At 40.7% G+C, this 12723-nt stretch overlaps 1 protein-coding gene across 1 annotated transcript; it reads right to left on the bottom strand.

Annotated features, from left to right (window-relative positions):
• Positions 1-491: 491 nt before the first annotated feature.
• Positions 492-6784, bottom strand: LOC123166776 (serine/threonine-protein kinase RIO1). Its single transcript, XM_044584575.1, has 12 exons — positions 6299-6784; positions 5772-5900; positions 3792-3884; positions 3294-3373; positions 3018-3131; positions 2669-2742; positions 2413-2489; positions 2168-2251; positions 1988-2080; positions 1804-1911; positions 1610-1684; positions 492-1178 (listed from the first exon to the last, which is right to left on the bottom strand). Exons 1-12 carry the CDS (start codon positions 6704-6706, stop codon positions 735-737), a joined length of 1779 nt encoding a protein of 592 aa, XP_044440510.1. The 5' UTR covers positions 6707-6784; the 3' UTR covers positions 492-734.
• Between the last annotated feature and the right edge of the window lie 5939 nt (positions 6785-12723).

A 12723-nucleotide genomic window follows, 5' to 3' on the forward strand; every position in this document is an offset into this window, starting at 1 on the left:
GATTTTTTTAACTCTTACCGGGGGGTTATGTCAGGGGTGCTCCGGAAAATTTTGGAATCAGATAAACGTAAGTGAAATTTCAAATGGGGCGCTCTCCTATTTGATGCAAGCTTAGGAGATTTGGATCACAATTCACACAGTCCAGGCATAGGCACCCGTCTCCTTTCTTTATCTTCACATCACACATTCAAAATTGGGTCGGTTTAGGACACATCTAGATGTGACATAGTTACATCAACTATGTCACGTCTAACCTGATTTTTACTTTGTTTGTGTTCTAGTTTTTTTGTTTCTTGTTGCCATATTATATATTTGTGGGAGCTTAGATGTGATATCCTTAAAAACATCTAGATATGAATTAGACAAACTATTCAAAATTTCCTGCTTCTGTATGCGATTTGGGCTTGAGAACAATTTATCGTGAACTTTGTACATCCATAAAGAGTTGATGTTCTCATCCATAGTTTACCCTAGAATCGCCACGTAAGATGTAACCAACAGAACAGACGGAATTATAAGCATATATCCAACTCAAAATATCTGATAATGTTGCGGCAGGACAGATCTTTAACAACATCGGTTTTTAAGCAATACATTTAGAAGGACCACAACAGAAAAGAAGCACATCCAACACATCGACTTACTTCCACTAGAGACAACACTGACTGCAAGTAGATTTCTATAACAAAATTGATGGGTGTCAACCATGCGGATTGCCAGCCAGCAGTGATCCACTACCGCTTGCACTTCGCTTTCGCCATTTTCTTCCTCTTCTTCTTATCGGCCTTGGGGATCTTCGTCTTGCGAGTTTCCCTCTTTTCTTCCTTCACTTTCTTCTTGTTTTCCTTGCGAGCAGCCTTCCTTTCCTCGGGCCCCATCTTTGTGGACTCGTGCCACGAACCATCTTCGTCGGAGCTAGAGCAGGACTCACTGTCACCCGATTCATCTTCCTCCTTGTTCTCCAACGAGCACTTAGTTTGCAGGTCCAAGGGTTCTTCCCGTGTTTTTTGTGCCGGCTGTGCTTCCTGGTTTTCGGTAGGCTCATTTTTAGCCCGCACAAATCCTAACAGTGGCTGGTCATAAAGCTTATCTGCTGTTGGCTCATAACCAACGGATGGGCGTTGCATCATTGACATGCTGACAATATCTGCCTCGCATTGCTTCACATAATCCAACGTCTATCAAAAAGAGCAAAGCAGCTAATATTATTAGTAAGTGAACTGTATAACACACAGCACAAACATATGAAAGAAACAAAATAAACACAAAGTAGTTACAAACTCGTATAAGAGATCTGGAAGACAAGACTAACTGGAATCAGACCAATGAATTGTGTACATGAGATAAAACAGTTACCACCAAGGTAATGTCAATACCTTGAATCAAAACATGGTATAAAATAGTGATGATTGACGAATAACAGATATATGCAATAAATAAACATATGCCTCAGATATTAAGGTCCCTCACTGGAGAAGTGAAGATGCTCACTGTTGTAAACTACTCCAGTGCAACTTTGTACTAACTCAGCTGACACTTATTTTGGGACGGAGGGAGTATATTTCTGGCAAAGCTGCACAAATGCATAGTACAATATTCATATTCCTACCTGCACCAAGACTGTCGGAGCAATTTCATCATCATCTGCAGCTGTATCTCCATTTTCCAAAATCTTTTGTTGAACCTGTTGTAACCACAATATTGTTAACCCGTCAGATCTTCTGTCCAAGGATGAGCATAGTATCACGCAAAAATCGATGATTGCAAAGTAATGTAACTACTGAAAGTAAAATAAGGACATGCCTTCTCCAAGTAATCATCAACATCTTCATCAGCGATATTTTGATCCACAACAAAATTAAATAGCTCTGTTACTGTCATGACAGGAATGCCTCGTTTTTCAAAGAAATCCTGAAAACAGCATTGCACACGTATTAAATACCACGAGTTATCCATGTCTGGTCAATTTTAATTTAATTTTACTCACATTAACATGCAAGCAATCTTCCTTCAGGAAATCCAAAGCTGAAGGATGGTCAAGGTCGACAGACTGTGAAACATCAATGATGTACAAGTGTCCCTGCACAACAAGCAAATAAGAATGAGGAACCTGGTTAACAGGGAAATAAAAGAGGTTAAAGAGGCTTAATCAGAAGTGTTCAACTACCTCAAAATAAAGAATGTTGTATTCACTCAAATCACCATGGACAAGCTTGCACTTTTGGTAAAGTGTCCGCATCGTTGTAACAATCTGAAAATAAGCTGCAGTAAGTATATTGGAAAATGGTATGATAAGAGTACCCACAATCTAATGTTTGGGTACTATGTGGTTCCTTGTTCATTCTTCTATATGAAAACACCATATTCAGCCGACATTTCAACTGGTAGTTAATCTTTGCATGCATCATGTACCTCAAAGTAAGTTTCACGCAACTTGTCATCCGACAAAGCAGCATCCTTAAGACGAGGAGCAGCCCAACCTCCTTTTCCTGAAGGAGAACCAACTCAATTTATTAGACGCACTGATAATACCTTTGAAAATACTGATCTGTGGGATGTTCTGCTACAAGGCCTATGTTTTGAACAATTATTAGGTCATGGTATGATACCATTTCTGTAGGAAAATGTTGATAGGCATTGAATAAGCAAATGTCACCACAAGTTTTACCTATAAATTCCATCACCAAAACATGAAGCCTCAAGAGCAACGGCTTCGGGCATCGGATTCCTTCTGCTCTAACTCTGAACAAGAGAGGGAAGTGCAAATCTTTCTATTTCAATAACTGAAAGCATTTTGCGAAGTATTGCAGAAGATAAAAATTATATAAAGTGAGAATTTAATTTAGAGAGAGACAGAACAAAATATAGGATAGCAACAGCTTGTGCCACCAAATGCATGCCCTTTTTCCCCAAAAAATTAAACCCAGTTCAACAACAGAATCCCGTTGAGAAACATCTTGCCAAATTACTGGAATGAAAATCATGAATAAAGCATGCTTAATGAGAATATTTCATACCGTAAAAGATTTCGCATTTCCTTTTCAGCCCAGGTCTTTACCATTTTCCGAGGATTATGCTTGCAGTAACCATGTCTAAAGCGATAATCTCCTTGAACGTATCGATCTCTATCCCTGCAACAAGGAAGTGTGTACTCTGTTCACACAGAAACCCTTTTGAATCAAAACAATTTAGAAGTACTTGAAGGATACAGCAAAATGCCCATAAACAGCCTACTGATGTAGCTTTGAGTATCCAGTTATAAGACAAAGCAAGTAAAAAAATCCATATCTTACTTAAAAACAAGCACTGAAGTTTTATAGACTTTGATTGCTAACTCACTGCCATCTGTCTTTGTTGCATGATATACATTTGCCTACAAAGGAAAAAAAACAAATCAACTGCCACAGTTAATATTGAGTGTGTTATTCTAATTATAGATATATAGAATGATGAAGAAAAAAATGCAACTTGTAGTATGGGATGAGAAATTGGATCTTTTGCCCCACTTTACTTCTCCATTGGATCATCTGCCCCCCCCCCCCCCTGAGAGGCTACCGGGTGGGGCCCGGGGCCACTGTCATTGAGACAATCAAAGGGCAAATCATCCAACCCCTTGTAAAGTGGGGCAAATCATCCAATCCCCCTGCCTTCTCCATGTTCCTCTGTCAACAGCTAAAGTAGCGCTGTGCTCCACACACTTATCTCATAATATTATTTTTAAATCCGCAGGTGCAATGAAATTGGTAGCAGATGCCTTGGCGCTACGATGTGCACTGCAAATTGAAGATTACCTCTTTTCCGGTAGAAATGCAACCATTTATGTTATTAAAAACACCACGGTTTAACATTTTGAACAAAACCATGCGGGTTCTTGGGTCAATAGCCTGCATATAAAGAAAAAATTAAATGTTCAGAATAAGTACTTCACTAAAACATCATTCATTACATAGACTATAGAGTTAAAGCATGTTTTTGTCTTTCCCAGTTATTCAAAATTTATAACTTTATATGGATGGACGAATGAGCAAGTATGCCCTGCCTATAAGAACTGAAATTATCGTGCGGTCATAAGATCAAGTAATCAAATCACATGTGCAATAGAGAGCATTCTTTTGAGGCCCACAATGACAATATTAATTAAACAAATTGCAGAAGAGGAAAAGAAATAGATCAGATCACCCCCTGCTTATCAGCATTGAAGCAATGGTACCTAATCAGTCAGGAGAACTCATAAACAAAAATGCAGTAGGCACCAAAAAGAGTGATGTTCAAACTTCAGACTAACAAATTTCTGCTTCACGAACTTACACAACAGGCAATAGAAAATGAAGCGGAACTCAAGTCTGATGAAGGTATACAATAAGTAACAACCAAGATTTATAAAGCTTTTTTTTTGTTCAAGTAGTCAACAGCGGATTAATGCTGCAGGAGGATGGGGGTATTGATGAAGATGTGAACCATCGAATCAAAGCTGGATGGATGAAGTGGCGCCAAGCTTCTGGCATTCTCTATGACAAAAGAGTACCACATAAGCTAAAAGGCAAGTTCTACAGGACGGCGGTTCGATCCGCAATGTTGTATGGCGCCGAGTGTTGGCCGACTAAAAGGCGAAATGTTCAACAGTTAGGTGTGGCGGAGATGCGTATGTTGAGATGGATGTGTGGCCACACGAGGAAGGATCGAGTCCGGAATGATGATATACGAGATAGAGTTGGGGTGGCACCAATTGAAGAGAAGCTTGTCCAACATCGTCTGAGATGGTTTGGGCATACTCAGCGCAGGCCTCCAGAAGCTCCAGTGCATAGCCGATGGCTAAAGCGTGCGGAGAACGTCAAGAGAGGTCGGGATAGACCGAATTTGACATGGAAGGAGTCCGTTAAGAGAGACCTGAAGGATTGGAGTATCACCAAAGAATTAGCTATGGACAGGGGTGCGTGGAAGCTCGCTATCCATGTGCCAGAGCCATGAGTTGGTCGCGAGATCTTATGGGTTTCACCTGTTAGCCTACCCCAACTTGTTTGGGACTAAAGGCTTTGTTGTTGTTGTTGTTGTTGTTGTTGTTGTTGTTGTTGTTGTAGTCAACAGCGGATTAATGGTGCCATTTCAGCCACCTATATACCCAGGAATGCAGTGGGTTTGGGAATATGCTGCGATGGGAGGTTGAGCAGGAACTGCAATAACTTCAATAGGAATTTATTCATGTACATCAAACCAAAGTTTTATAATCTAGCACTAATAAATACTCCGTTCCTTTATGTAAGGTGTATTATTTTCGGCACGGTGACCAAGGCACATAATTATAGACATGTTACGACGAAATTACCCTTGGCAAATTTGTTGGTTAGTGACAAGTAAATCAGTTAGTCCAGAAAAGTAAGAGATGCATGCAATCGATGGAGAGATACTTTCCTTCTTTTGCTACAAGGAGAGATACAGACAATCAGGATAGAGATGCTTTCCCTTTTTCTGGAGGGCTAACAAGGGAATTATGAGGAATTAGAAGAAATGCACCTTACATTCTGGAATTTTATCAAAAAACAAATACACCTTATATAAAGGAACGGAGGGAGTAAAATTTGATTTACTGCATACTTGATGAGGGGAGAAACTTTTAAAACAGACAACCACTTGACAGAAAGCAAATTAGGGTGAAAGGCTGCGGGATTGATTCTTAATTTGCTACAGGAATATGAAAATGCACAGATTCAACTCCCAAGCAGAAAATGAAATAAGCAATTAAGCATCACCAAACAGCAAAAAAATGTACAAACCTGTTCAACTGTAGCACGATCTGCCTTCCCAGTGTTCCTTGTTTTCCCAATTGCAGTATCCCTTATGCTGTCCCTGATTGCAGTCGTCACGGAATTTGACATCCCCACGTTCATTCTACCTTCCCACTCCTGAGTGGTTCAAAACTCACGACATCAAATGATCAGCAAAAAAAGCTACAACACCCAGATGAATAAAGCATGACCAATGTTTCGTTCAGATAACAATATCCATATGTTAAGGCACCGGGGTTACATAAAATTCAGTACTGCAGCAGACATCAAAACTTGAGCAGAATTATTTCAGTTATTGGTTTGCAGAGTGACGTTGGAAACTTAGAATATCCCTAGCTGATACTACTAGGCCTGGCTCTAATATGAAGTGCAACTGTTCTCTTTAGTAATCTTAGGTAATTGGCCAGAAGATAGTGAACCGCTGAACCCTAGTCCTTGATAGCATACGGCCATAAAAGTTAGTAATACAGCACAGGCCGATCAGAACTAATCCAAGGTGAGTTGAAAGAGCATACCTCCAAGGGAGCGGCGCGGACGTGCGAGGCCAGCTTCTGTGTGCGGTTGGAGAGTGGCTGGAGTGTGCGCGCGAGCATGCCGCCGTGCGCGTTCGGCCTCCGCGCCGCAGCGGCGCTTCCGGCGGCCGAGAATGTTGAGGAAAGACGCGTCGAGCCATCCGGGCCCTCCGCGGCGTCGAGCCAGTCTAGGGCTTCACCCACGTCATGGTAGGACCAATACTCCTCGTCCTCGTCCTCATCGTCGTCCTCGTCCTCCTCCGCCTCCGCCTCCGCCTCCGCGGGCTCCTCGGATGGTGCTGCTGGTTTCTCTTCGGCATCCGCAAAGCGCCCATCCAACTCGCCCTGCTGCAGGGCGAAGGTTCGGGAGTCGTGCAACGGTGAGGTGGCTGTGGCGGCGGCGGTGGCCATGGCTGTGCGCTTCTGCGGGAGCAGCGAAAAATCAAGGGCACGGTGGGAATGGGACCTATCCGTGTAGGCCGGTATGCCAGTAACGCATTAGTCGCGTACACGGCCCGAAGAATTGGATCCCGTGGTGGAAATTCGGCCCACCAAGCATGGTATATATCAAGGGGGCCAAATGGGCTGGTCCTCGCCTGCTGGCCATGCCGGCACGTGGCCCGCCTAGGGCCCTGGCTGGGCCACGATGCTAGGCATGAGGGCGATTCTGTGAGGCCTTCTCTCTGTTTCACCATGAATTTCGAATCCGAGCTACACGAAGAGGGGAATTCCCGAGGAGAACGAGAGGTGGATGAAGCTCGCAGCGACCCTATTCTAGCAATTGCTGGCCTGTCCTTGCTACAGCCAATGGGGTATTTACATGTTTACAAGACACAAGGCCCATTTGGGCCTGCAAGCCGAGCGGGCGGTCAAGGCTTGCAAGTGGGCTGCCCCTTTGAACTTGCTTCGCTTCCTTCCCGCGCTTGAGGCTTGCTGTTGCTGCTGACAATCCCTCCCGGACAAGATGCAGCTTGCCCCCAAGCCGGCGCGCGAGGGAATGATGCGTCTCCAATGTATCTATGATTTTTAATTATTTCATGATATTATATTATCTGTTTTGGATGTTTTATATGTATAAATAAGCTATTTTATATTATTTTTTGGACTAACCAGTTAACCTAGAGCACAGTGCTAGTTTCTGTTTTTCCTTATTTTTGAGTTTTGCAGAAAAGGAATATCAAACGAAGTCCAAACGAGCTGAAAATTTACGATGATTTTTTATGGACCAGAAGAAGCCCTCTAAGCACAAGAGTTGGGCCAGAAAAGTCCCGAGTCAACGACAAGGGTGGAGGGCACGCCCCCTGCCTTGTCGCTGACTCGTGGACTCCCCTGACGTGAAACCGACGCCAAAAATTCCTATAAATCCAGAAACCCCTAGAAAGAAACCTAGATCGGGAGTTCCGCCGCAAGCCTGTGTAGCCACGAAAAAATAATCGGGAGCCCGTTCTGGCACCCTGCCGGAGGGGGAAACCATCATCGGTGGCCATCTTCATCATCACGGCGCTCTCCATGACGAGGAGGGAGTAGTTCACCCTCGGGGCTGAGGGTATGTACCAGTAGCTATGTGTTTGATCTCTCTCTCCCTCTCTCTCGTGTTCTTGATTTGGCACGATTTTGATGTACGGCGAGCTTTGTTATTATAGTTGGATCATATGATGTTTCTCCCCCCTCTACCTTCTTGTGATGAATTGAGTTTTACCTTTAAGGTTTCACTATTACCGGATTGAATACTATTATGGATTTGAGAACACTTGATGTATGTCTTGCGTGGGATACCCATGGTGACAATCGGGTATTCTATTGATTCACTTGATGTATGTTTTGGCACTCAACTCGCGGATTCCCGAGGTGACATTGAGGTAATCTACGCATAGGGGTTGATGCATGTTTCCGTCCTTGTTTCTCCAGTAGGAATCTTGGGGCACTCTTTGAGATTCTTTGTGTTGGATTGAATATTATGAATCTGAAGTTGTTTGATGCATGTCGTATAATTGACCCACGGATACTTGTGGTGACATTGGAGTATCTAGGTGACATTAGGGTTGATTGATGTGTGCCATATGGTGTTATTTTACTATGAACTCTAGGGTTGTTTGTGACACTTATAGGAATAGCTCAATGGATTGATCGGAAAAAATAACTTTGAGGTGGTTTCATACCCTAAGCAATTTCATCTTATGTTCTCCGCGATAGTAACTTTGGAGTGACTTTTGTCACACGTAGAGGGATTGCCATATGATCTAATTATGTTATCATTGTTGAGAGAACTTGCACTAGTGAAAGTATGAACCCTAGGCCTTGTTTTCAAGCATTGCAATACCGTTTTCGCTCACTTTTACCACTTGCTACCTTGCTATTTTTATATTTTCATATTACAGAAACCTATATATACTATCCATATTACACTTGTATCACCATCTCTTCGCCGAACTAGTGCACCTATACAATTTACCATTGTATTGGGTGTGTTGGGGACACAAGAGACTCTTTGTTATTTGGTTGCAGGGTTGTTTGAGAGAGACCATCTTCATCCTACGCCTCCCACAGATTGATGAACCTTAGGTCATCCACTTGAGGGAAATTTTCTACTGTCCTACAAAACTCTGCGCTTGGAGGCCCAACACGAGTCTACAAGAAGAAGGTTGCGTAGTAGACATCAAGCTCTTTTCTGGCACTGTTGCCAGGGAGGTTAGTGCTTGAAGGTATATCTTTAGATCTTGCAATCGAATCTTTTAGTTTCTTGTTTTATCACTAGTTTAGTCAATAAAAGAAAACTACAAAAAATGGAATTGAGGTTGCCTCATATGCTTCATCTTTTTAATATTTTTCGTGAAAATGATGGAAAGGAAAATTGTGCTCAGGTGTTAGAGGAAGAAGTCTATAAAATGTTTGACACTAAATCTTTGAATGATGAGCATGATTGCAATGTTGTTAGTATGAATTCTTTGAATATCCATGATGCTAATGATATGCAAAGCCATAAGCTTGGGGATGCTATGTTTGATGAAGATGATTTTTTTCTCCCCCAAGTTTTGATGAGGAAATTTATTATGATGATAGCATGCCTCCTATTTATGATGATTATGATGATGAAAGTGGGTTTGGAAGAGTGTCAACTCTAGGTAATGATCCCACTATTTTGGAGGGTGTTGAATCTTTTCACAATATTGATAAAAGTGGATTTGGAGAGGTCATGACTTTATTTAGTAATGATTCCACTATTTTGGAAGAGGTTCCAATTGATTATGAGAACAAAGTTGCTATCTATGATGATTACTGTGATGACATGTATGCTATAAAGAATAATGATAACCATGAAACTTGTCATCATGATTTTAATTTTCAATTGGATATTGCCTCACATGATAGTTATTTTGTTGAGTTTACTCCCACTATTCATGAGAATAGAATTGCTTATGTGGAGAGTAATAAAAATTATATGCTTATGTATCATGAAAAGAATGCTTTATGTGATAATTATATTGTTGAATTCATTCATGATGCTACTGGAAATTATTATGAGGGAGGAATATATGCTTGTAGGAATTGCAATAATATCACGTTTCCTCTCTATGTGTTTAAAGTGTTGAAGTTTTACTTGTTTTGCCTCCCTATGCTAGTTGATTCTTGCTCCCAAAAGTTATTTGCTCACAAAATCCCTATGCATAGGAAGTGGGTTAGACTTAAATGTGCTAGTCATATGCTTCATGATGCTCTATTTGTGTTTCAATTCTTATCTTTTACGTGAGCATCATTGAAATCATCATGCCTAGCTAAAAAGGCATTAAAGAAAAGTGCTTGTTGGGAGACAACCCAATACTTATACCTACTATTTTTGTGTGTTCACATGATTAAGCTATGGTAGTAATCATGTTTTATAGCTTTTGTTTCAACAAAGTGCCAAGTAAATCCTTTAGGATAGTGTGGATGATAGTTGACTTGATTCTGTGCAAAAACAGAAACTTTTGCGTCCAGTTGCAGAATTCTGAAAATTCACTGAAGCGTGATAAAATTCCGAATGTTTTACACAAGATTGATATACAAATTGCCTCTCTTGTCCTAATTTTTCAGAAGTTTTGGAGTTACATAAGTATGGAAAGTACCCATATTACTACAGACTGCTCTGTTTTTGACAGATTCCGTTTTTTATGTGTTGTTTCCTTATTTTGGTGAAATCTATGAGTAGTATCGGAGGGTATGAACCATGGAGAAGTTGGAATACAGTAGATACAACACCAATATAAATTTAGAATGAGTTCACAACAGTACCTAAGTGGTGATTTGCTTTATTATACTAGCGGAGCTTATGAGTTTTCTGTTAAGTTTCGTGTTGTGAAGTTTTCAAGTTTTGGGTAAGGATTTGATGGACTATGGAATAAGGAGTGGCAAGAGCCTAAGCTTGGGGATTCCCAAGGCACCCCAAGGTAATATTCAAGGACAACCAAGCATCTAAGCTTGGGGATGCCCCGGACGTCATCCCCTCTTTCGTCTTCGTTCATCGGTAACCTTACTTGGAGCTATATTTTTATTCACCACATGATATGTGTTTTGTTTGGAGCGTCATTTTATTTTATTTTGTTTTGCTTGTTGTTTGAATAGTTTCCCAAGATCTGAAATTCTTAAATGTTAGAGAGTCTTCACATAGTTACATAATTATTCGACTACTCATTCATCTTCACTTATATCTTTTGGAGTAGTTTGTCATTTGCTCTAGTGCTTCACTTATATCTTTTTAGAGCACGGCGGTGGTTTTATTTTGAAGAAATTGATGAACTCTCATGCTTCACTTATATTATTTTGAGAGTCTTAAACAACATGGTAATTTGCTAAGGTTATGAATTTATATTAGTCCTAATATGATGGGTGTCCAAGAGGGATATAATAAAAACTTTCATATAAAGTGCATTGAATACTATGAGAAGTTTGATTCCTTATGATTGTTTTGAGATATGAGGATGGTGATATTAGAGTCATGCTAGTGAGTAATTGTGGATTGGTAGAAATACTTGTGTTAAAGTTTGTGATTCTCGTAGCTTGCACGTATGGTGAACCCTTATGTGATGAAGTTGGAGCATGACTTATTTATTGATTGTCTTCCTTATGCGTGGCGGTCGGGGACAAGCGATGGTCTTTTCCTACCAATCTATCCCCCTAGGAGCATGTGCGTAGTACTTTGTTTCAATGACTAGTAGATTTTTGCAATAAGTATGTGAGTTTTTTATGACTAATGTTGAGTCCATGGATTATACGCACTCTCACCCTTCCACCATTGCTAGCCTCTCTAGTACCACGCAACTTTCGCCGGTGCCTTAAACCCACCATATATCCTTCCTCAAAACAGCCACCATACCTATCTATTATGGCATTTTCATAGCCATCCCGAGATATATTGCCATGCAACTTCCACCGTTCCGTTTATTATGACACGCTTCATCATTGTCATATTGCTTTGCATGATCATGTAGTTGACATCGTATTTGTGGCAAAGCCGTCCCATGTGAGGAAAAGATGATGGAGACTATGATTTCCCCACAAGTCGGGATGAGTCTCCAGACGAAAAAGAAAAAGAAAAAAAGAGCCCAAACAAAAAAAGAGAAAATGAAAAATGAGAGAAAAGAGAGAAGGGGCAATGTTACTATCCTTTTTCCACACTTGTGCTTCAAAGTAGCACCATGATCTTCATGATAGAGAGTCTCATTATTTTGTCACTTTCATATAATAGTGGGAAATTTTCATTATAGAACTTGGCTTGTATATTCCAATGATGGGCTTCCTCAAATTTCCCTAGGTCTTCGTGAGTAAGCGAGTTGGATGCACACCCACTTAGTTTCTTTTTGAGCTTTCATACACTTATAGCTCTACTGCATCCGTTGCATGGAAATCCCTACTCACTCACATTGATATCTATTAATGGGCATCTCCATAGCCCGTTGATATGCCTAGTTAATGTGAGACTATCTCCTCCTTTTGTCTTCTCCACAACCACCATATTCTATTCCACCTATAGTGCTATATCCATGGCTCACGCTCATGTATCGCGTGAAAGTTGAAAAGGTTTTAGAACATCAAAAGTATGAAACAATTGCTTGGCTTGTCATCGGGGTTGTGCATGATTTGATTACTTTGTGTGATAAAGATGGAGCATAGCCAGACTATATGATTTTGTAGGGATAACTTTCTTTGGCCATGTTATTTTGAGAAGACATGGTTACTTTATTAGTATGCTTGAAGTATTATTGTTTTTATGTCAATATTAAACTTTTGTTTTGAATCTTATGGATCTGAACATTCATTCCACAATAAAGAAAATTACATGGATGAATATGTTAGGTAGCATTCCACATCAAAAAAATCCTGTTTTTATCATTTACCTACTCGAGGACGAGCAGGAATTAAGCTTGGGGATGCTTGATACGTCTCCAACGTAT

The sequence above is a fragment of the Triticum aestivum genome, chromosome 7D (assembly GCF_018294505.1).
Source record: "Triticum aestivum cultivar Chinese Spring chromosome 7D, IWGSC CS RefSeq v2.1, whole genome shotgun sequence".
In the NCBI taxonomy this organism is placed as follows: Eukaryota; Viridiplantae; Streptophyta; class Magnoliopsida; order Poales; family Poaceae; genus Triticum; species Triticum aestivum.